At 43.1% G+C, this 26,174-nt stretch overlaps 1 protein-coding gene across 1 annotated transcript in view; it reads right to left on the bottom strand.

Moving 5' to 3' along the window:
- ADAP1 (ArfGAP with dual PH domains 1) overlaps positions 1-26,174 on the bottom strand; it is a 455,296-nt gene that overhangs the window by 291,173 nt on the left and 137,949 nt on the right. The window contains exon 3 of the mRNA XM_086940564.1: positions 20,774-20,865. Within this exon, the coding sequence (XP_086796690.1) occupies positions 20,774-20,865 (92 nt within the window). The remainder of the gene's footprint in view (positions 1-20,773; positions 20,866-26,174) is intronic.

Here is a 26,174-nt window from a genome sequence, read left to right on the forward strand (position 1 = left end):
AATTATCTGAATGCCAGGGTGAAAGAGATGGCTCCCAGGGAGTTCCTGAATTTAAAGTAGCCTCTTCTTCAAGTCTCAGGTAGTTAAGCAGTGAATTCCAGAGGAAGAAGCCCTGGTAAAGAAGGGGGTGGCAACCATACCATTTATATTTGAACTGTTGGGGTAACAATATCAGAAAGTCGTCTCTGTGGTCAAGGGGAAGAGTCACTACTACATTTTCTATGTACTTGCTCTTTTTTATTGGAAGCCCGAAAATCCATTCTCCGGGAGGCTCTAAGGAAGGAACAAATAAGAACATGTAGAGCAGCGGTCATTAAATGTCTCGGAGGGTCGTCAATTCCTCTGTCCTGTAGAGCCATAATACTATGGAAAATCGCAGCAAAAGAACTGGCAAAATGCGACCCTGCCAAGCAGCCAACTAATTAGCAGATTTCTCCCAAATGCATTGTTATATTTGTCATTATTTTTAAAATAATAAGCATCTCTCTATTCTGACATTAACCTTAAGTCTTTTTAGGTTTTAAAAAAATGTATATTCTAAAGCACTGCGTTTTATGATGGTTGTCCATCCTTTTATGATTTTTTTAATGAATCAAATAAAAGTATATTTTGACTTGAATATCAGAAAGTCCTTAATCTTTCTTAGTTTCTAGTATAAGTGTGCCGTCCTGTTTGTTGGGGTTCTGGTATTTTTAATTCCAGTGGGCAAGTTAGCACTGCTTTTACTGCTCTTCTTCTCCGTAACAGGCTTGCTGACAGGCCCTTGCGAGTTCTGTACAGACTTTTCGATCAATTCTGAATTTATGCAATATTTATTTTTTAACTAAGGAGAGGTCAACCTTCTCAGGATATCTATGTCTCACGGTGGTACCCCTGTGTGTGTGACAAAAGGCTTTCGGGACAATCCTGGTGGTTCAGAATACAAGTCCAGAACAGAAGACACCTTGGCAACATTAAGTAAACCTTCCGACAAAGCTTTTCCCCCTCAACCCATTTTTGAGATTCACTTGTTTTTCCAAAAGAATTTGATTTATGTTTTTTAAGCTTCTCAATCTTCTCATCTAGATTGGTCTGGTTTATCCTTATGCTTCCCAAGTGTATTCTCTTTTTCCACGTCTATTTCCTAGAGCTCATCAATTTGTTTCCAAATTATTGTTAAGATTATTCTTTGCTAATTAATGTGGAATCAATAGTGACTGTTGCAAAAGTTGAGGAAGGTCACATTGTTTAGCACAGCAAACAATCACAATGCCAGACACCTTTTCATCCAATTATCGGGTTCTCAAATATTTTTGCAAATTAGCGGATTTCCATTCTGTTAATACACAGTCTCACACCTTCTCGCTGAAATCTGTACATGCAGATTTTGTTCACAGAATCAATGGCAACTATGTTTAAGTGAAAATGTGCAATTTATTAAAATCAATAGATCATTAAATTCTCACTAATGGGCCAGACCAATATGCATTACAGTTTATTCTGGAAAGATTAGTGTTCAGAATGTGTAATTGTTTTAATCTAATCCACTTAATTCTCTCAAATAATAATATTGCATGCAGTGGCGGACAGGCACTCAGCAGACATTCGACTTTTAATGGGAGCATTGGCCGGTTTATCAATGACGCGGGCAGCAGGGAGCTTGCCAAGTTAAACACACACATACCGTGCGTACAAAGAGGCTCAACATAAACCGCTGTGCATTTCAAGATGGCGGTGTGTACTTTCGGAGGCCATGTTTGGTATTAATTAGGACTTACAATTGGGGCTTTAAAGACATTGTGTATGATAAACATGTACACTCAGCAGCATTTATGTTGAGTCCTGAGTTCCTTTCCATGCCTGCTTTACAATGCTATTGTTGTATTGACATTGTCTTGAACAGGCTTCTTGACTTAAATCTGATTTCCTTTAAGGAAATATACTTAAAACAAACAGCAGTAGGGGCCTGAAGTACAATGCCATTTTGTGGACACAAATTCAGTGATCACAAAATCACAGGGTGCGCGACCACACAATAGCTTTTTGCTATATACTAAAACCATTTTGTGTGTGAAAAAAAGTATGCAAAAAAGTGGCAGTTTTATATAGTGCGAACTCGATCCGAGGGTATTGGAGAGCTTTACATGAGCACCAGTTACATTACACAAGAATTCAAAAAAGTTAAAGGAGGCCCCCTTAACTGTCAACTTTGGGACAGGGGAGATAGCGTAGGAAAACAGAGAACGTCCCACAGGTTTACCACAACATGGGTAGGAAATGGAACAGTAATGTATACTGCGTTTTGCAATATTTAGCAATACCAGTCTTGTACTACTACTGGTTACCAGAGCATAAAATAAATCATACACACAATGTTATACTTAGAAGACCACCAACAGCTATAGATGTAGCAGCAATAAAGCACACAATACGTCAAATATAAGAAACAAATCAAAAAATATTGTTTTAGAAAAATATATATATATTTTTAGCAATTTATTCAACAAAAGCACATTGTCAACACAATTACAACAAATCATTAAAAAACATACAAGTAGTATGTTATAGCATTTCATAAAAAGTTATTTTAAAAAAAACATCACATAAGCATCAGGTTAAAAAGTTCAAGGGAACAGGGGTCGACGCGGCGTTTCGGTTACAGGTAAATAGACAACCTTCTTCAGGACCAAGTTCTAGAAGGAAACATAAAATTACTATTCTTTGCAAACCTGATTTTTCATACAGAATCATTTTCTAAAACAACATTTTATCTTTTTTCTTAAGCTATAGCATTCGACAAACGGTGCTGGTGTTACACTAGAAAAGATAGAAAAAGGTGGCTGATTGTTATGGTATTGCTAAAGTGCATCGCGCATTGGTACTGATGCCATTTCGTGGGTCACTATGTTGTCTATTATAGTGAAAGAGGGAATCACTTATGTGGGTTGGTATTACTCTTATTCCCCACTATAAGGTTACCTTTTATAATTCATAATACTGAAAATGCCTGAAATTTTATCTAGGTCACGTATTGATGGGTCACAGTTTATCTGTTCGCAAAAGGGGATAGCTTTTTGTAGCCATTATGCCCACTTCAAAAGTTACCGTAATCATATAAGTAGCCTCCAAATAAATCCAGGAGGGCACTGGGCCGGTTATGTGATCCGGTAGTGAGCTGGAGAAAGTTCTCACTGTTATGGTATAATCCGTAGGGGTATCTGTAAATGGCAATGAGGTTATGTTTTATATTTATGCTCTATGCCTGGAGAACGTGAGGTAGTTATAAATCGAAAATTATTACCTTTAGATTACATAGGGATAAAACTTTGTTCTGGTAGTAGGAGCCACCGATATATATTTCCTGGGTTAGCTGTAATTAAATGCCCCTGTTAGTCTCATTCCAAGTAAGGAGTGATAATCAATAGTCTACTAGTCATTTTCAATACATAGATTGGCCATTTATACTTACCCAGATATTAAATGACTGGCGGTTGTGTAAGATACACTTTTTTTTGACAGTGCTGGTATAGCAGCTAGTTAACGTTCAATTCGTGATGGGCATAGTCCTGCCACTGGGTCTTTGGGGATAGAGTTAGAGAAAGTATCTTGTTAGGGTTCCAGTCTGGCTTCCTCTATATTAAAACAGCCTTGTCTAATAGATCTCAATAGTTGGACTTGAAGTATCTAGTTGTGATACTGTTGCGTTATTTAATAATCTAATCTCACTGATTTTCGGTGTTATCTCGCTATATTTCTTAGCCCTTTCATTTTGCGCTCGAGGCAAACAGAGCAGACCCCCTAGACAGTAGTTACTTAAGATCGTTATTCAACATGTATTACTCATTGTTGGCCTTGATCTAATAGGTTAAAGGTCTTGCCGAATTCTAAATAGAGGAGCTTTTTTTAAAAAAAAACGCCATGTAATTGACACACTAACTTATATAGCAGTTAATCCTTGCAGGCATATTCATACTTATATTAATTAGCAAAGGATGAGTTAAAATAGAGCAATGTGAACGCTGGGACCTAAGTGTACCCAGCGTATACTAAGAAAGTCTAACAAAGCGGATCCGGCGGTTCAGGCTTAAGCTCCTTACCGTAGGCTCGTGATTCGGCCTCCCTGCTCCCACTACCGACACCGTTCGTCTTCTGTATCCGTCTAAGCGAGGGTATCAGTGGAAGCAAAGGGAAATCCCTATTTATGCTACGCGGACGCTGATTGGGTGTTAAAAGCTTTACCTCCCAATTGGTCGGCGTGTTGTCACGTGGTGTGGCTGCGTCATTTGTTTACTTTTCGTTACTATCGGGTAAAGTTTTTTAACCTTATTCCCTGCCTTTAATGTCATTAGACCTGGACTATTGTTAATAAGCGTTCTAAATAGGAAGAATTGTAGAACGAAAATGTACATGGGCATCGATGAGTGTCAATTGTTATCGCGCCATGCTTTTTCTAACGGGGATTTGCCTAAATACAATACTCCCGTTCCCGTTACCTGGCGTGATGTCACAGGATGTTTACTTTAGGACACAAAAGAGCGCAATGCTCAAATTCCAAACGGGTTTTGGTTTACGAGCGTCCTAGCTTGGGGAAAATAAAATTTATTATGTATATGGACATTGGTAACCTGCCAAAGTAAACGGATTGTGAATGTTAATTAAGGACTGAATGTAATTTATAGAGACACCGATATGCGTCGGAAAATTAAACAGAAGAACAGTGAAGCCATTTCCACTGTTAGTGTGATTCAAAAAATATAAAAATATAAAAATATAAAGCTGATGTTTGCCAAGTACGCTAATTCACACGTCCCTACAATTCATGTTAAGGATAAGTATGTGAGATTCAACCTCATGGAGAGAGGAGTAATTAACTATTGAACGCATGTCAATAGGGCGGATCTGAATGGCTCGATTAACAAGTAGGGAGATCTCGTAACACTACTGGTTATTATATTATTTTCTCCCAGTCTTCTCTGCTATTGAGACCGGCGCGGACACTGTTGCACCTAGACATAAAGAATTGCTCTCGTCTTTTCCTCTTTTGCGTTAGGTTGCCACCTCTGGTACCAAGAGTGACATGTTCCAGGCAGCACCAGCGCAGATCTTTTATATCATGCTTCGCTGATTTCCAGTGCTCTGTTAGAGGGGCACCTATTTTATTTGTTCGCAGGGCAGATCTATGCTCATTGAGCCTAATACGAACTTCTCTCCGTATTTACAGAAAGATTTTTATGAAAGAAGTAGAGAGTAAGATTTTTCGATACCTCATACACGAGCTCGGACTCGGAAAACGAACAACAAAACGATAATAGTAACACCAAAGAGAGGGAAGCGCCTAACACAGCTAGCTCTAGTAGCCTTCCTTTTTTGGATCAGCGCCAACAGAACTTCGGCCAGCTGAAAGGGAGAGGCCGAGGGCGAGGGAACTACAGTGTGAAACCCCAGTTCCAACGACGTCCCAATACGCGGAGTCAGAAGCACTGGGACTAATTACTTCCAATAAGGCACCAATAATAAATCTTTCTAAATACCCACTTACCACCCACCAGATCACACTATTAGAAAAGGGATTAGGATTTGCTTCCTCTGCTAACATTGATAGGTATTCACTAGAGCGAGACCTGCAAAGCTTTTTTAGGAAAGTTAGGCTAGCAATATACTTCGAAGACAAAGAGAAACATCCCAGCAATAACAAATCAGGTCTTAAGAACAAATCAGTATGGACCCCAATATTACCATGATTCCTAAAGACATTGAAGCGTTTGAGCGTAGTATAGACAAGAGCGTTGATGACTTACTCAAACAGAAACATTGGATTAGCCACAACCTCAGCAAGGATGAGAATCTGGCACTACATGAATTACAGAATAATATTGATCTGACCATCAAACCGGCAGACAAAGGGGGTGGCATTGTTGTAATGGACACCCCCTATTATAATACTAAAATGCTGACCCTCTTAGCCAACAGAGAGCACTATAAATTAGCTCACATGGATGAATGGACATCCTTAAAGTTATCCATTTCGGAATTACTCAAACACGCAAAGGATGACAATGTCATCTGTGACGAGGAATATTTCTTCCTCCTAAACCAGGATCCTATCATCCCAGCTCTCTATGGACTTCCGAAAGTCCACAAGGACATCCAGAATCCACCCATGAGACCTATTGTCTCTAGCATTGGATCCTTGACTGAGCCTCTCAGCAAATACGCAGATGTGTTCTTACAACCTTTAGTCACATCTCAAAAAGCGTACACAAAGGATACCACAGACATCATTCAAAAAATAGAAGGCATTGCCTTTGATCCTCATTCTCAATTTCTAGTTACACTAGATATTGAATCGTTATACACGAATATTCCACAAAATGCCACAATAGAAGTTATTACCGCAATGCTCAACCAAGAAGATAGGGATCTTAATACTCACGAACAGTTTATTATTGACTGTATCTCCATAGTATTAAAGAACAATCTTTTTTTATTTAATAGACAATTATACAGACAGACCAAGGGGACGAGCATGGGGGCCACATGTGCCCCCAGTCTGGCAAGTTTGTATGTCTCTAATTTTGAAGATCACCACATTTTTAATACGGTATCACCATTTTATGAAAATGTCTCAATGTGGTCCCGTTATATAGATGATGTCTTCTTCATCTGGACGGGGCCCATTGAGACTCTCAGCGTATTCATCACATGGCTCAATCTAGGAGATAATAACTTGAGGTTTACTTCTCACATAGACAATGACAGGTGCGAATTTCTTGATCTGATCATTAAGAACACCAATGGAACACTGAGCGTAGAATTATTCACCAAACCAACCGACAAAAACACAATGCTCCATCATAAAAGTAATCATCCACCTAGTCAGGTTAACAACATACCGTTCGGGCAATTCTTGAGACTTAAGAGAAACTGCACAACATCTCAAGATTTTGAGAAACATGCGAGTATCCTCAAAACAAAATTTATAGAACGAGGTTACCCCAAACGGCTAATCAGACACTCATATAAACGCGCAAAATATTATAACCGGGAGAATTTTTTCCAACCAAAAGAAAAGAATGAACAAACTAACCAACCCATTATCTTTGTAACAAATTTCAACCCCATTAGCAATACACTCAAAAACATAATCAATAGGAATTGGCACCTCGTGACAGATAAACAAAATAATAAATTGCCCAAACCTATGTTTTCCTATAGAAGGAACAGAACCATTAAAAACAGCTTGGTTTACACATTTAGGGAACCCAACACAACCAAGCAATCATGTATTGATAATGCTCCGATGCCAACCGGCACTTTTCCCTGTTCGGGTTGTACCAACTGTAAGAATATAATTCGTGGTAATACAATCACAATCAAAGACACTGTACTTAAACCAACGAGTTTCATGAACTGCAGAACGACTAGCGTTATCTATTTAATAAGTTGCCCTGCAATTTAATCTATATAGGAGAGACCTCAAGAGAAGTTCGTATTAGGCTCAATGAGCATAGATCTGCCCTGCGAACAAATAAAATAGGTGCCCCTCTAACAGAGCACTGGAAATCAGCGAAGCATGATATAAAAGATCTGCGCTGGTGCTGCCTGGAACATGTCACTCTTGGTACCAGAGGTGGCAACCTAACGCAAAAGAGGAAAAGACGAGAGCAATTCTTTATGTCTAGGTGCAACAGTGTCCGCGCCGGTCTCAATAGCAGAGAAGACTGGGAGAAAATAATATAATAACCAGTAGTGTTACGAGATCTCCCTACTTGTTAATCGAGCCATTCAGATCCGCCCTATTGACATGCGTTCAATAGTTAATTACTCCTCTCTCCATGAGGTTGAATCTCACATACTTATCCTTAACATGAATTGTAGGGACGTGTGAATTAGTGTACTTGGCAAACATCAGCTTTATATTTTTATATTTTTATATTTTTTGAATCACACTAACAGTGGAAATGGCTTCACTGTTCTTCTGTTTAATTTTTCGACGCATATCGGTGTCTCTATAAATTACATTCAGTCCTTAATTAACATTCACAATCCGTTTACTTTGGCAGGTTACCAATGTCCATATACATAATAAATTTTATTTTCCCCAAGCTAGGACGCTCGTAAACCAAAACCCGTTTGGAATTTGAGCATTGCGCTCTTTTGTGTCCTAAAGTAAACATCCTGTGACATCACGCCAGGTAACGGGAACGGGAGTATTGTATTTAGGCAAATCCCCGTTAGAAAAAGCATGGCGCGATAACAATTGACACTCATCGATGCCCATGTACATTTTCGTTCTACAATTCTTCCTATTTAGAACGCTTATTAACAATAGTCCAGGTCTAATGACATTAAAGGCAGGGAATAAGGTTAAAAAACTTTACCCGATAGTAACGAAAAGTAAACAAATGACGCAGCCACACCACGTGACAACACGCCGACCAATTGGGAGGTAAAGCTTTTAACACCCAATCAGCGTCCGCGTAGCATAAATAGGGATTTCCCTTTGCTTCCACTGATACCCTCGCTTAGACGGATACAGAAGACGAACGGTGTCGGTAGTGGGAGCAGGGAGGCCGAATCACGAGCCTACGGTAAGGAGCTTAAGCCTGAACCGCCGGATCCGCTTTGTTAGACTTTCTTAGTATACGCTGGGTACACTTAGGTCCCAGCGTTCACATTGCTCTATTTTAACTCATCCTTTGCTAATTAATATAAGTATGAATATGCCTGCAAGGATTAACTGCTATATAAGTTAGTGGGTCAATTACATGGCATTTTTTTTAAAAAAAAGCTCCTCTATTTAGAATTCGGCAAGACCTTTAACCTATTAGATCAAGGCCAACAATGAGTAATACATGTTGAATAACGATCTTAAGTAACTACTGTCTAGGGGGTCTGCTCTGTTTGCCTCGAGCGCAAAATGAAAGGGCTAAGAAATATAGCGAGATAACACCGAAAATCAGTGAGATTAGATTATTAAATAACGCAACAGTAACACAACTAGATACTTCAAGTCCAACTATTGAGATCTATTAGACAAGGCTGTTTTAATATAGAGGAAGCCAGACTGGAACCCTAACAAGATACTTTCTCTAACTCTATCCCCAAAGACCCAGTGGCAGGACTATGCCCATCACGAATTGAACGTTAACTAGCTGCTATACCAGCACTGTGAAAAAAAGTGTATCTTACACAACCGCCAGTCATTTAATATCTGGGTAAGTATAAATGGCCAATCTATGTATTGAAAATGACTAGTAGACTATTGATTATCACTCCTTACTTGGAATGAGACTAACAGGGGCATTTAATTACAGCTAACCCAGGAAATATATATCGGTGGCTCCTACTACCAGAACAAAGTTTTATCCCTATGTAATCTAAAGGTAATAATTTTCGATTTATAACTACCTCACGTTTTCCAGGCATAGAGCATAAATATAAAACATAACCTCATTGCCATTTACAGATACCCCTACGGATTATACCATAACAGTGAGAACTTTCTCCAGCTCACTACCGGATCACATAACCGGCCCAGTGCCCTCCTGGATTTATTTGGAGGCTACTTATATGATTAAGGTAACTTTTGAAGTGGGCATAATGGCTACAAAAAGCTATCCCCTTTTGCGAACAGATAAACTGTGACCCATCAATACGTGACCTAGATAAAATTTCAGGCATTTTCAGTATTATGAATTATAAAAGGTAACCTTATAGTGGGGAATAAGAGTAATACCAACCCACATAAGTGATTCCCTCTTTCACTATAATAGACAACATAGTGACCCACGAAATGGCATCAGTACCAATGCGCGATGCACTTTAGCAATACCATAACAATCAGCCACCTTTTTCTATCTTTTCTAGTGTAACACCAGCACCGTTTGTCGAATGCTATAGCTTAAGGAAAAAGATAAAATGTTGTTTTAGAAAATGATTCTGTATGAAAAATCAGGTTTGCAAAGAATAGTAATTTTATGTTTCCTTCTAGAACTTGGTCCTGAAGAAGGTTGTCTATTTACCTGTAACCGAAACGCCGCGTCGACCCCTGTTCCCTTGAACTTTTTAACCTGATGCTTATGTGATGTTTTTTTAAAAATAACTTTTTATGAAATGCTATAACATACTACTTGTATGTTTTTTAATGATTTGTTGTAATTGTGTTGACAATGTGCTTTTGTTGAATAAATTGCTAAAAATATATATATATTTTTCTAAAACAATATTTTCTGATTTGTTTCTTATATTTGACGTATTGTGTGCTTTATTGCTGCTACATCTATAGCTGTTGGTGGTCTTCTAAGTATAACATTGTGTGTATGATTTATTTTATGCTCTGGTAACCAGTAGTAGTACAAGACTGGTATTGCTAAATATTGCAAAACGCAGTATACATTACTGTTCCATTTCCTACCCATGTTGTGGTAAACCTGTGGGACGTTCTCTGTTTTCCTACATTACACAAGAACACATTCATTTTTGGTAGGCACGGGGAGATTAAGTGATTTGCCCAGAATCACTGAATGTTGAGCCGACGCCGAGACTCGAACCTGGTTCCCCAGTTCCAAAGTCGGCAGCTCTGGCCATTAGGCCACATCCTCTCCCCCAAATGGCATTCTGGCCCACAAATGGGGTTTACGAACCCATTCGGAATCGCAATTGGAAAGAGAACTGGAAGAAGCCTTCTTTTTCAATCGCAAATCAGAATTTTATGTATGGTTTGCATCAGCAGCTGCAAACCACTAAGACGTTACCAACTTCTCAAAGGAGGCGGAAACAGATTCGCAAGGGGGAAGCAGTCCCTGTTGGACAAGTAAATTACCCTTTAGGAATGGTATTGGGCAAACTCAGGAGGGGGGCAGGTAGTGGTGAAGCAACCACTGCCTCCTGTCCCCCGGTATGTTTCTAAGTGGGATTTTTTAAAGCAGCACCGGTTCCCTTTAGGAACGAGGATTGATAAATAAACACAAAGTTTTCCATTTCTGAATACAAACACTATTCAATGCTATTCATTTCAGGCCACCATCCCTGTGTTTATAGCCAATCACAAGGGGTTGCACAGAATTCAATATTGAAATGAAAAAGATTTGCATTTTTCTACCAGTTCATTTATGACAACTTTCCATCTGTTTCAGAAGAAATCACAGCCACCCAGCAGGTGTGTGTTGTCTATGTCTGCCTTCTCAGACTCAAGTTCCCAAAGAAGCTGCCAAGAACCAACCAATCCAAAGTGGACATATTACAGCCTTCAAATGGTCTCCCTGCTCTCCCAGGATGTGCTCTTCTTTTAATTCCTACAAGGAGTTTTTAAATTGTAAATTGCTTCTTACTTTGCATGAGGAAACTGTGCATCATCATAGCTATATGTAGGTCTCAGCTACATACTGCAATAGCTGTCTGTTTACAAGAACTGTTATTTTCAATAAATACTTGGTCGGCTTTCGGTCAGCCACATACTCATAACTGGACGGCTTTGTCGTCTATCTCAGTGTTCTGCTCTTTATTTCATGGCTTTCTTTGCTATTTTTATTTTTGTCCAACCCAGGAGCATTTTAGTTTCATAAAGTTGAGTGGATGAGTTGTATCCTTCCATTGCTCACCCAAGGGAACTTTTTTATTTCATCTTTTTATATTTCATTACTCCATTGGAGTGCATGTGTTTGCTTGCTCTCTCTTGTTATCCTGCCTCCCCCCACTCTTTCTTCATTCACCCTCCCCACTGCCCAATATGCCCCACCCCACTCCCTAGTGTTGACTGTAATTTATCTCTTTTTTAAAGAGGGCTAGGCAGCTGAAAAGAATGTTTGGGCTGCTTACATCCTTTTTCACACTTTGCATGTATTTCTTTTCCTTTTTTTAAATTTTAATTTACAGTTCTAATATGGCTGTCTGTCGGGTTGGAGGGATAAATTAAAAATAGCTGTCTGTGCCATAACACATTCATAAGCAGGGTTCGCAACACGTGTCACTACACACGTGTGCAGGCAGCATCACATTGGCAATCACTTTAGCAGCCAAATTGGGATAGAATTTGTTTTATATGAAACTCATTTTAAGATACCTAGCCTTGCATTTGCAAGCATCTTAATGATTCTGCATTTGTCAGCATTAGTGGAGCCACAGCTTTGCTGAGTGGAGGCCAATAGCATTTGCTAATTCTTGTTTTTAAATGATTATCCAGCAGGAGGCAGGCCAGGCTGCTAAAATTTCTTCAAGTGAGCGACACCCTCTAATTCAGAAACACTTGGGGCTTATTAGGAGTACGGTGATCCATAGGACGTAGTACTCGCAGGGGCGGTCCAACCACCACCACACTGCAAGCGGGCCCGCAGTATTCGGAGCGTGTCACTTGGACCGTCATAGGACCTCCCTCCGCGTGGCTGTCAGGCTCTAGGATCCTGAGGCAGAAATATGCTGGCGGTGCCGCTGTGCACATTAAAAGTTGCCTGCCCATCGCACATTTTATAGGGGTTTACCCACCATGAAAAGGGTTGCGGAGAGGCAATGAAGGGGGTCCTAACACAACTCACCTGCCGCTCCTGGGCCGGGGGGTGTATGCAGGGAGGCACATGTTGTGCCCCCCCGGGAATTGCACCCCTGTTCCTGCACGGTATGGCATGCACCATGCAGGAACATACTGCAGTTGCTGTCACAGTGGTGATCTGCTTTTAAGGCTCCCCTCCGCCACCCTGAGCCTGCAGCAGCACCTCCTACCCGGGATTCAACTGAGTATCAGGCAGGCGGGCGCACCAGGGCCTTGGTGGTCCTCTTGCGGACAGATCAGTGCCAGTGGAGCAGGATGACTGCCAAGGTTATAATAAGGTTTTAGGTAGGGTGAGCAACCCAATAAACCCTTGCGGGCTTGGGCAGTAGAAATGTTTAGAAAATGGGCCAGCAAGGGATTTGTTTGTGGAACAGTTTTTTAACGTGAGTGAGAGGAACTGCACTGAGTCAAGTTACCACACTTTATCAAATTAGTGACTAAAATATTTTTAGAAAAAACATCAATAATGTTACCACACTAACATATTGAGACAATAAAAAAGAGTGCAAGAACCAGGTATTGTTGTATCAAAAGATTATTATTTTCTTTATGGCAAAAAAAAGTGCATAGGGTACAAAACAATGCAAGTGCGATATGAAAGGAATGTGCTTTAAATGTTCCTGTACTATATCACAAAATGGGGTCTAAGCTGCTTACTTAATGAAAACACAATGATTCCAAAACAATAATTGAAAATCAAAAGTGGTTACAACATAACAAGCAGGATTTAGACACAGCGGTCGACGTTTCGGTCTTTTGTGGATGACTTCATAAGACCATAGGTAAGAGTGTTGTTCAGCAAATCTCTCAGTTCAGGTCAGGGATTGTCCTTTAGATCCAGAATTCGGAGTGTCCAATTTATTTCATGGACACTCCGAATTCTGGATCTAAAGGACAATCCCTGACCTGAACTGAGAGATTTAAATCGATCATCACCATTGACAAGTGATCATCTTAAAACTTAATCTCTTTTATTGCTGGATCCAGTCGATTCATTCATACGCTGCATATCCTACATTGCTGAACAACACTCTTACCTACCTCTGGGAACTATTTGTCTCGGAATTTTTAATTTGTTTCAGGGTCAACCATCTCCATATGCTTTAAAATTCAAGTCCTGATGATGGTCTTATGAAGTCATCCACAAAAGACCGAAACGTCGACCGCTGTGTCTAAATCCTGCTTGTTATGTTGTAACCACTTTTGATTTTCAATTATTGTTTTGGAATCATTGTGTTTTCATTAAGTAAGCAGCTTAGACCCCATTTTGTGATATAGTACAGGAACATCTAAAGCACATTCCTTTCATATCGCACTTGCATTGTTTTGTACCCTATGCACTTTTTTGCCATAAAGAAAATAATAATCTTTTGATACAACAATACCTGGTTCTTGCACTCTTTTTTATTGTCTCAATATGTTAGTGTGGTAACATTATTGATGTTTTTTCTAAAAATATTTTAGTCACTAATTTGATAAAGTGTGGTAACTTGACTCAGTGCAGTTCCTCTCACTCGCGTTAAAAAACTGTTCCACAAACAAATCCCTTGCTGGCCCATTTTCTAAACAAGGTTATAATAAGGCTCATAGTCTAATTGCCGTTTAGGGTTTCTTTACTACATCTGGGCAGATCATATGTAGCAATTTGCTTTTTGGCAAACACCTCTAATGTAAAATTTGGACTGCTTTGAAATGACAACTGAACTTCTAGAGTAATTGGGAAATACTTTTTCTGTAACTTGGGAATAGTATATTGCAAATGTTAAAAGTAGGGTTATCTCACTGTCATATTTCAACCACTGGCACAAACTAAGTACTGGCCCGAGTCACAAAGGGTAGCAGGTGCTACCCCAAAACTTCCCTTTGGTACTCCTGGTACTCTTAGTCTCACAGAGGGGAAGACCGAAGCAGGGGTAGTTAGTAAACAAGAAGCCCTTTTTAATTTCTGTAATTTCCACATCTTGCTTTTCCACAAGGCCTCAGTAGCAAATAGGAGGTTGGTGAGCAGGGCCGGACTGGGAACCAAAACTGGCCCTGGCAAAGTGCTCGGCCGCCCCTCCCCCCTCCCCTCCCCACTGGGGGGGGGGGGTTGGAGGTGCCGCCGAGCGCTTTGCTAGGGCCGGTTTTCGGCCGATTTTGTTGCAGGGCCGATTTTGCTGCAAAAACGGCCCTGTAACAAAATCGCCCCCTAGGGGCTCAAAACCGGCCCCCACCCTTGTGCCGCACCGGGGGATTGCCCGGTGCCCGCTATGGCCAGTCCGGGCTTATTGGTGAGGAGCTATACTTGGGACAAGGTGCCAATCAATCAGGATTTATAAATCGCGGCTAATCACCTGATAGTACACCAGGCGCTTGCAGATCCCAAAGGCTTATTCAAACAGTCAGGTCTTGAGGGCCATTTGGAATTCCGGAGGTGAGGTGACGGTCCGAAGGTGCGTGGGGAGGCTGTTCTAGGTCTTTGCTGCGATGTGGGAGAAGCAGGTGTAAACCTTATGATGTCATTAGGGGGCATGAAGGGTGCATGATGCCTCTTTTAATAGCCATGGCAATATAATAAATCGATGTTGAGGGTCAACAAAAACACAGACACATAAATCAGGGAGGTCCTCTGGTTGGCAGAGCTGATGAGCAAAGAGGATTATGTGTTTAAAGTGGGTTACCGTGTATCCAAAAGATGGCAGGTCCGTGTTTGTGTCCCCTTACTCCTTAACCGCGGCGCAAATTTCGCTGCGGTGCAGGAGTTCTAAAGAGTGGGAGGGGCTGGGTCGGTCAACGGTCGTGTGCAGCACTGGGCAGGTAGTGCTCGTGTCGGTCAACGTGAGCACGGAACGGGTTAACAACACAGCTACTTGGAAGGCTTGACATTTTATGCCTTAGGAAACAGATGATAGTTACAAAAGATGACGATTATTGGCTGCTATACATAGTGCCCCTTAGTGTGTTTATTAGGGTACCCAAAGTCTTTATCCTTTTAGGTAGACTCCGTTTAAGATGTTATTAATACTTGTGTTAATTAGCCAACCACAACGCATGCTTAACAGTATATTTGTTGTGCCTGTCTGCCATTAACAATTCATTTTCTTTCAAAGTAGATTTGATTTCAGTCACTTCACTTCACAAGCATTGGTAAAGCCAATTGGTTTGGCTTGCTTCTGAGGCCTAACTAAAATTTTGCCTGATGCATTGAAAAAAAAAGCAAACAAACATTGGCAAAGTCACCAGGCCATCTAATTGGGACCTATATGCTTTGCCAGTGGAATTTAGCCATGATTGTACAGCGTTCACGATGCTCCAGAGCATGGCCAAACAAAATAATAAAGATTATATGATGCAGTGGCTGTGTCATATTGTAGGCAAGCACACCATGCAGTGAGTACCTAAAAAGTGATGCAGTTGCTCCTCCCTCCCCCCCAAATTTACTGAATTGGATCGGTAAATAAAAAATAAGTAGCACAAAACTTCTTTTTTTCAAGCACAGGTTGAAGAAGCAATGTGGAGGGTGTGGGAAGCATCAGAAAGGATGCATGTATGTGGAAGCCCTACAAGGGATGTAGGTGCAGGCAACAACACAGAAGGAAGGTACAGGTGGCAGGGGGCAACATAGAGGATGCGAGAGGAGGAACATGGTGGGCAGGGTGAAAGGAAGCAACAGGGGGAGAAAACAACAGCCAAGAAAAAGCAACATGGAGTTGCAGGTAGAAGCACAAAGGTAAGAAAGCAACTTGAGGGTATGAAGAAGTATGCAAGCGCAACTTAGAAGCGACAGACCCGGGAGCAGAAGTCGGCCGGGATCAGGGTTCAATTCCCGGCGTGGCAGGGTCATGGACTTGGGCTTGTCTAATCTCCACAACGGCCCCATCAACGCCGGGGATGCCTGGCTCCACCTTGGGGACTCCCGGCAGGGACCATCCCACAGGGAAAGCCAGGACGGGTTCCCCAGCGTTATACAGCGCCAGGAAACCTACGGGTAGCAGTGCGCTTTACAAGCTCAAACATTAATTAATTAATTATTAATTAATTAAGTAATTAATAATTAATTAATTAACACAGAGTGCAGCTGAGGAAGAAAAGTACACAAGGGAGATAGTCTGAAAACACGTCCACTCTCATGGAGGACTAACCCAGAAGAAAACAATAGTGCTCAGAAAAGCAAGCAGTATGAGCACACAAGTAATGAGCCCATGCTCTAGGGGAGGGACAGACACAAGAAGAGGAAGGAAAGACTGCACAAGCTAACAAATAAAAAGCAATCAAATGAGATTGACAGTAAAGCCATGCAATGGTAAGCAATGTGCAGGCTCCCAGGCAACTGGCAATAGGTAATTTTGCTACCAGACACCTTGCACAGTCTGCTTTGCAAGACCTAAGAATGATTGCTTTCTCTATTCAATGCAGTCAATCATTCAATGAGATCAAATATAATTTCTATTGATTCAGTGTACTTTTGTGACCTGAATGAACTACAACCACGCGTTGTGTGGCACTATAACCATGGATAGAACACAAAAAGTTCCTCCAAAATCCACACCACAAAGATACCACTAGCTTCCAGTTAGCCGCCCTCTTCATTTAGCAACCAAAACGAATATTTGAGTTTTCATATTAATCTGAAGTTGTGACCTTTCATGCTAATCGCAGTAATGTTCGAAAATGGAGCTGATGTTTACATATATTGTAAAGTTTACATACATTGAAAAGCCTATTGTATGGCAATCACTTAAGGTGCAGTCAGTACAGTTGACTGTGTGAGGTTGCATGCTCTTCTGCAACATGCCTGGTGCCTTGTCTCATTCTGTATTAGACTGCAGTACCCTCTTCTACTTCTCTCCTTCTGCACCTTCCATTGCCCTTACTTCAGCCTTTTCATTCTGAGATTTTTAAAGACGCTCAACTCAAGGTACCGCATTACCATATGAACCTGATAAACCACCGCCTCTTGTGGCTAGAGGGGAGGATTTTATATTTTGCAAACAATTTCATTTAAACCTCAAAAACTATCTGGAGATTATGGCTTCCCCTAATGCCTCCAATAAAAATAATACCCATCTCGTGCATTAGGTGTCAACAAGTTAGCAATGCTAGTCATTAGGCCACATAGGGCCTGATTATGGGTTTGGCGGTCCGGGAACCGCCAACCTCATGGTGTCGCAGCGGTGGCGGTCCGGCCACTGCTGCACTGGCGGTCCGACCACCGGATTACAACTTGGGCAGTCGGACTGCTATGGAACCACCGCAACCGCCAGGGATAGTTGTCTTCATGGAGGTTCTCACTCCATGAAACTGCTGGCGGTGCGGAAATAAAGGGCACCCAACAGGGAACCTTCTTGGCCCTAAGCACGGGGGGTGCTTGCAGAGGGGGTACATGTTATGCCCCTTGTATGAATGCACCCCAGTTCCTATACGGCATAGACCGCAGATTCCATGTCGTACAGGTTCTGCCTTTGGCGCTCCCATTGCAGTCATTTGTATAGGTTTGCTGCTGCCACTGCATTCAATTATGCTTTGCCCGAACCACAAAAGAAAAGTACTTTACCTGATTTTGATTACAACGTTATATCCCCTGAGATTTACTGAATATTCAAGTTCTGTGGTGCTGCATTGTGTTTATAAATGTTGTGAAAAATAATGATCTGCCTGGGAAATATGTTCAAAATACATTCTGGTATTCTTACTAGAAGCATGTCAGTGGAAATGTGCCTGCTTCTAGTTAATTCACTTAATGTCATTGGTTGTTTTTCACAGTTTAAATGGAAAATACGGTAAACAGCCTTTATAACGAAACTTTTACAATGCACTACCATTACGACGCAACCATTACAACGCAAACCATTACAACGCATTGCGCTGGGGGGGCGCTCTAGGATAGGGAATAGATTTAATTTACTATCCAACACCTTCCCTACTATCCACGGGGACTGGAGTTGGAATAGTAAATTAAACTATTCATTATCCAGCACCCCAAAGCGCTATGCGTTGTAATGGTATGCGTTGTAAAAACTGCGTTGTAACGGCATGCGTGGTAAAAGCATGCGTTGTAACGTCATACATCCGGAAAATACATATTGTGGCAGTACTTTTTGTCCGATATTTTTGGGGTGTTTGGCATGGGGGCCATGTTTGTGATGATGATTTGCAATTGTTTTGTGGCCCATCCAACACCACCCCATGTGCCTCTCCGACCATCAGCACAGATGTTCGGCAAGTAATAAGTTGTCAAGCAATGTCACAATTATACAGACAAAAATATTTGCAATTTCCACACATCAATTTGGACATGCATACAGAGTACTTAATTTGTAAAATTATAAGTGTTGGGTCCAACATTTTTCTCAGAGAACTGCAGCCAGTACTGTTGAAGGGTGTGGTGCTGAATACAAAGCAAGGCTGCAATAGTATTGATTTCACCAGATGCCTCTAATGGACCAGTAAGCAACCCCTGCCTCTATCTCACTATTGCAGGTTTTTAGTTCATCTCTGCTTTCCCCTTTGTTACTGTTTTCTGTCTTCTTTCCCTGTTTTCTGTTTTTCTCTCTCTAGATAGTCTGTTGAGGAAAAATTAGTGCTGGTCCCAGTGGTGGCTCCTCCGTTAAGGCTGAGAAGCGTCGCCCCAATGCCATCTGAGCAGTGCAAAAAGGAAATACTAAATAAGGATAACAGACTGTTAGTATTATTTCATTTTTCAGTAGTGAGCCAGGTTAGGGTAGGGTGGTGCTGGGCTGTCATCACGCAGGGAGGAGGAGTGGTGGGCACCTTAAGTGCGCATGACTGTTTGGCCGGCCGTCTTAGGACGGCCAAACGGACATGCCCACTTAGCGCCGGGACGCCTCTTGGCTGCGGCATCTGCGCGCTATATAAAAAGTTAATAACATAACATAACATAACATAACTTAGCACGTCTCCACCCGGCTGTGTTGCACAACCAGGTGGATAAAAGTCCCAGGCTCACAGGCACTGTCCGAGCAGCAAACCAGGCTGCTCAGAGCAATCACGACGCTGCTGTCATGCTGGTAATAATATTACATGACAGCAGCATTGTGATTTGCTTAGGGGAGTCTGAGAGACGGTGTGCTGCCGGGAGTCAGGAACAGACGAGGGCGGAGACCGGCTGGTAAGTGGTCTTTTATTTTTTCTCCCCCTATGGACCACCCCGCTTGCTCACCACTTCTGTTCACTAGCAGCCACCACTGGCTGGTCCCACAAAATGAATGCTGACGGGCCGCACCTGAAACCATTGGCTCAAATTGCGGACTGGATTATCTAGTTTACACCAATAGGTGCAATAAATCATAGTTTATACAAGAAACCACTTTCTTGGAGATGTACAAAAGGGGTGGTGATGGACGGAACATCTGAATCAATCAAACACTCACACCCAGTCAAAAGATATGGGTTTAATCCATCACCGTTCTTTAGCCCACTCTGCCACCCCAGTTCAGACATGGCTATATGCAAATCAGTCTGACCCTGTGCCTCATGGGAACAGTCCAGACCGAACTGCCAAGCCATGTCTTCCCTGGACCGGAAACAAGCTTCCGAGGACCGGTTTCTGGCATTCCAGTCGTCTTCAGCCCTGCTTGCTTGAATCCAGTGGCAAAGGGAGCAAGGGACTCACGTCTGAGCATACCCTGCCACACTTATGGCTGCCAAAAGCGGTACCGCTGGATTCAAGCAAATATTTTAACTAGATGAGCCTCACTAAGGCACAATACAGATATTTTGAATGGAGTGCATAATTTGATACACTGACATGATGAACCAAAGGCTCACAAGATACATCAAGTGTGACAAATGGAGACTTTTTTTCTTTGTGTATGTAAAAATTCCTGGTCAAATCCTACTGACATCTCAAAATACCTAACTGAAAGCACTTGTTCCCAACTATTTATCAGAAAATACATGGGGGGTTTAACACCCCAAACCCCCTCCTTGAAGCTACGCACCTGAACAGCAAACTACCACTGATAACTAAGAAGTGTCTTCGAACATAGACAACAAAGACCAGGCTAGTTAAAGACACTAAATATAAAAGATTGTATCATCTTTTTCCACCATCGACCAACCATGCTCACTCAATCCAACCTGCACCAACTTTGCGACTGGTCCCGTTACATCAATCCCAGGACATACAGCTTGCAAGAGTCATGATATGCGCCAACCCAAAATCATAGATCCGTGGGACTGTCACTAAGCCGACAGCAGCAGCGGTACAGAAGGGTTATGTACTGGTGGAAATATCCTGTTACTTACTGGCAGTCAGGAAATGTTGGCTGGTAATAGAAGGCTGGCATTTTGGATTCATACTTTGCTTTTGCTACCTTGTTTCCAGTACACGCCATGAACTGTAAAATAAAAAAGTAAAGATTAGGCAATTCCATCATACTTAACATATGTAAAGTTCAATAGATGAGCATTATTAATATAATTTGTCCTTGTGTACTGATTTATCATACACACTTCACTTGTTTTTTTGTATCAATTATTTAACTGGTAAAATTAAGGATTAACAGCAAAAACAGTGACATACAAGTCCAGTTTATACACATATAGAGATTATAAACGTTGATAATGATACATGCACCAATAGCAAACAATAATTATATAGAATATTTAAGAGATACAAAAGGGAAGAGAGGGGTGAGAGAATAAGCTATAGAAGAAAGAAAGTAAAGAGAGAAAGGGAAGAAGGACAGGAGAAAAAGAGGGGAAGAAAGACAGAAATTAAAAAGCAGGGCAGAGAGAGGGGCGGGGTAGTGAGTACAATGATGGTAATGAAGGAGCAGCAAGAGTCTAAGGAAACTATGAGGTATCTTGCAAAATAAGGGACCACATAAGAAGAAAAGTATCTGCTTTGTCCGTTGATTTGCAAATGATCTTTTCATATGATGCAGTCTTGTACATTTCCACAAGTCATTCCTCATGTGACGGCAAATGTGGAGAGTCAGAATGTTCAAAATACGGATTTTGGCTGCTGTAAGGGCAGTGACAAACAATCGACAGGCATGGGAGGTCAATTTGGGAATGTATGATAAATCATGGAGGTGAATTAGGGGGTCTGGAAGTTGCACAGGCAAATCCATAGATTCCCGGAGCGTAGACTCTATTGCCATCCAGAAGGGGTGTATGATGGGACGGTCCAGCAAAATATGGGCAGTATCACAGGATGCATGATCACATCGCCAACAGGCAGAATGAGGGAGCAACCCTGCAGCCTGGAGCTGTGCCAGGTCCAGTGCCAGCCCTGAAGGATCTTAAAAAGACTGAGTTTCATCTGTGCCTCTTGTACTCCTCGTTCTAGGACCACCAACATTTCTGACCAATCTTCCTCCTCATATTCCACCTGCAGACGAGTCTGCCGGGTCATACTGAGGCTAGCCAATTGAAGTTGAGAGTAAATATGATGAATCCAGGGGCTATATAATCCAGATATCGTGCCTTTCAAATGAACCAAAGAATTGAGGTGAGAGAGCATCGGGGAATAGCGAATGGCACATATGGCCGAGATACCCGCCACCCCCTCTCAACACAATCCCCAAGGATGGGAAACCGAAACCAGACCTGAACTTTTGGAAGACGGGAGGGAGTGACCCTCCCGGCCGTATTTATTAAAATATGAAACAAAATTAAAACATTAAAATAATAGTTTCATATTATGTACAATTTCATTTCCACATTGCGATGTTTGGCTAGCCTTAACATAGTCTCTAATACAAAGGTTCTCCTAGCCGAACTAACATCCTACAAAAGTTCTAACTTGAAATTTTGAAATTGTACATCCTAACGTTTAAGGGCCAACGGCAAGGTCGTAACCGGTGTCAAGATCCCTAACCAGAAATATCCCCCCCACTTGTGAGGGGCGACCGCACCGAGGTGTACCTCGAGTGCAACTACCAATTTCCCTTGACTTGACGGGGGCCCCAATAAACTCGACGCCACTTAAAGGTCGTCCGAGGACTCGTGTGAGGAATCTAGAAGGTAGCGTAGACCCCCCCCCAAACCCCACACATCTTACCACATCTGCCGTCGCAGATGTCTTGGCCCCGGGAAATTCTCCGGGAGGGGGCTGTAGCCCCCCCTACCCAGGAAGTGGCCTTGACCGCCTTTCCTTTCCTTTCGGCGTCCCATCCTTAGAAGGGACCGCCTTCCCCGTTGAGGGGCCAATGGCCACCTCCTTCGAGCGCTCCCATCCATAATGGGTGACGCCCACTCATAGGGATCTACCAATTAGTGCTCACCGATCATGACCTTACCGCCCGACCAAAATAAATACGACAGTTCTAAGCTAAACAATTCTAACCAAATGACTAAATGACTCAAAAGACAGTCAAAAGTAACAATTTTACTCAAACATGCTACTGATCCACACCACTAAAACATGCTACTGATCGACATGAGAGCAAGATCACTTTATTTGCAAAATAATATCACAATTGACCATATCTTTATTGCATACTAAATGTCTATCGCGATAATAATCCGACCTGAAAAAAAGAGTTACCACATCAAAACTTTATTCAGAACAATTCGTCGTCTTCAGGGGCTGGTGGGTGGGTCAAAATTGGCTCTTCGTTCCGTCTCGAGCTCACGTGCAGCGAGGTGGTGCAGCTTCAGAGCACAGGAACAAGAGGATGCTTCCTTGGCTTGTTGCTCCTTTTATCCGTCTTCAGGGCGGGCGTAAACCCGCCCCGGCCTGCCCCGAGGGCGTGGCCCGGCTGCGTCAGTGTCTAGGCCAGCCCACTCCAGGGCGGAAAAAAGGCGCGCCCCGGCTACGCCGCTTCGGGCATACCAGCCGGGACTCGCCTCCCGCCCAAGATGGCTTCCCGGGGGGATCGTGGTACTCGACCATACGTTCGGGGGGACCGAATGGTCGCCCCTTTCCATATGGCCGAGATACCCGCCACCCCCTCTCAACACAATCCCCAAGGATGGGAAACCGAAACCAGATCTGAACTTTTGGAAGACGGGAGGGAGTGACCCTCCCGGCCGTATTTATTAAAATATGAAACAAAATTAAAACATTAAAATAACAGTTTCATATTATGTACAATTTCATTTCCACATTGCGATGTTTGGCTAGCCTTAACATAGTCTCTAATACAAAGGTTCTCCTAGCCGAACTAACATCCTACAAAAGATCTAACTTGAAATTTTGAAATTGTACATCCTAACGTTTAAGGGCCAACGGCAAGGTCGTAACCGGTGTCAAGATCCCTAACCAGAAATATCCCCCCCACTTGTGAGGGGCGACCGCACCGAGGTGTACCTCGAGTGCAACTACCAATTTCCCTTGACTTGACGGGGGCCCCAATAAACTCGACGCCACTTAAAGGTCGTCCGAGGACTCGTGTGAGGAATCTAGAAGGTAGCGTAGACGCCCCCCCCAAACCCCACACATCTTACCACATCTGCCGTCGCAGATGTCTTGGCCCCGGGAAATTCTCCGGGAGGGGGCTGTAGCCCCCCCTACCCAGGAAGGGGCCTTGACCGCCTTTCCTTTCCTTTCGGCGTAATATCCTTAGAAGGGACCGCCTTCCCCGTTGAGGGGCCAATGGCCACCTCCTTCGAGCGCTCCCATCCATAATGGGTGACGCCCACTCATAGGGATCTACCAATTAGTGCTCACCGATCATGACCTTACCGCCACAGGCCGGATAGTTGACCGGCTATCCGGACCCCCCACAACACTCCTACCTAAAGGTCATGTCTTAAAGTCTTTAGCCAAGCTATACAGTCACCTATGAGTAACTCGTTCCCTGCCCGGGACAAATGAACACCATCCCCCAAATACATACTGTCGCCAATAATACAACCATGCGAAATAGAATGCAGTGTATTGGAACGGAATAATCACTCACTTTGTTATTAATTTTTCTTACCGAATGATTCAGAGCAGAAACAGAAATAGCCCCCCGCCATACTTTTCGTGGGATCATATGTGACCATGCAATCACGCACCCTGGAACTCTCCTCGCCAACCAACTTACAGTGGAAAGCATTGCCTCAAGAAGAAGTCGTCTACCAGTGGTGACCAAATCATTGCCCCCAAGATGTACTATGACTATAGACGGCGGTGACCTCGTCCGCCCTAGTAAGACCTCAAAAAATGACTGAAACTGGTCAATACAGAGCCCGCCCTTTCCGTAGAAGGACATACTGTACCCGTATTCCCCAGCCACGTGATTCATGTCACCTGCTTTGAATACGTCCGCGGCTCGCCTCACGTATGAGTGGCCCACGACCCACACCTCCTTTCTCACAGCCGGTGAAGTATGACCGCTGGCCAGGTGATGGGTCGACTGGATAGTCCGCCCCGCCTCGTAAGCTTGCGCAACTGAAACCAAACAAAAACAAGAAGCGTGAGTACATCGTTATAGCTTCACAACATGTGCAACCGCACATATCTCTTATAACACTCGGAGGACCAACGCCCCACACGTTTAATTTGTTCAACATTCAGACCCCTGGCCGTAGCCTCTGTGGCGGCCCCTATCCGAAAGGAATGGGTCCCAAACTCGCTCGGGTTCAAGCCCGCAGCCGTAATCGACATCGCAAGCACCCGCTGAAACTGAAACCTCGTCAGTGGGGTGGTGTCAGCGTGTCTCAACAATGTCCCCCCCATGCTGCCACCCTCTGAGCTAAATACTCCTCTACACAGCTCACCGGGCACATGGATGACCCGGGGATCCTTCGTATCACTATGCAGTCCCCCACTGAACCCTGATCAGTCTTGGACTTGACAAATGAGACTGTCATCGTCTCGCCCTTGATCCGGACATGCTCTCGGCACAGTCCTCCCCTGGTATCCTGTTTGTTCCTTGCCACTAATTCGCTTACCCGCATAGCCCCATAGAATGCTAGCGCAAAAACGGCTCGGAATAACACTGCTTCATCCTGGGATGAACATGTTGCAGGAAGTACAGATAACAACAAAGCCAACCTATCCAGACCTATCGGGCGCCTATCATCTACTCTGCGACCCTCAAGGCGTTGCCACCCGCGTAGCGCCTTCTGCACTACGAAAGACGCTGTCGGGTCCTGGATCCCATGAGCCCTAGCCATAAAGGAAATGGCGGCCCGATGCCTCTGGGCCGTAGCCACTGATTTGCCTGCCTGACGTAAGTACAGCAGGAAGTTCACTACCCACTCCTCCTGGCCCCAAAGCTCCCCTCTAGCTGCCCCCAAAAAGGCCCAATAGGAACGGAACGCCCCTTCGTATGCCTTCCTCGTCCTGGGTGCTAAACTCTCTCCCACGAGGTTCTGTAGTTCGGGGCACCGAGAGACCAGAGAGCTTCGGGAAAGGGTGCTGCCACCGGGTCCGCTGTGGGCAGAAATCCCCAGAAGGCCTGCATACGAAAACGAGAGAGCGCATCAGCAGCCTGGTTCATCACCCCCGGGACATGTCTTGCCTTAAATAGGACATTCAGTTGCATACACAATAACACAATCTCCTTGAGTAATCTCAGGACCCATTTGCATCGTGCTGCCTGGCTATTGATACACTCAACCACGGTCATGTTATCAGACCAGAATACCACAGAGTGATCTCTGAACCCCTCGGGCCAAGTTCTCAGGGCCACCAGAATGGGAAAAAGTTCTAAGAAAGCAATGTTGCTTGTCAGACCATTATCATGCCACCATTGAGGCCATTTTT

Source organism: Lissotriton vulgaris, chromosome 10 (assembly GCF_964263255.1).
Source record: "Lissotriton vulgaris chromosome 10, aLisVul1.2, whole genome shotgun sequence".
NCBI lineage: Eukaryota > Metazoa > Chordata > Amphibia > Caudata > Salamandridae > Lissotriton > Lissotriton vulgaris.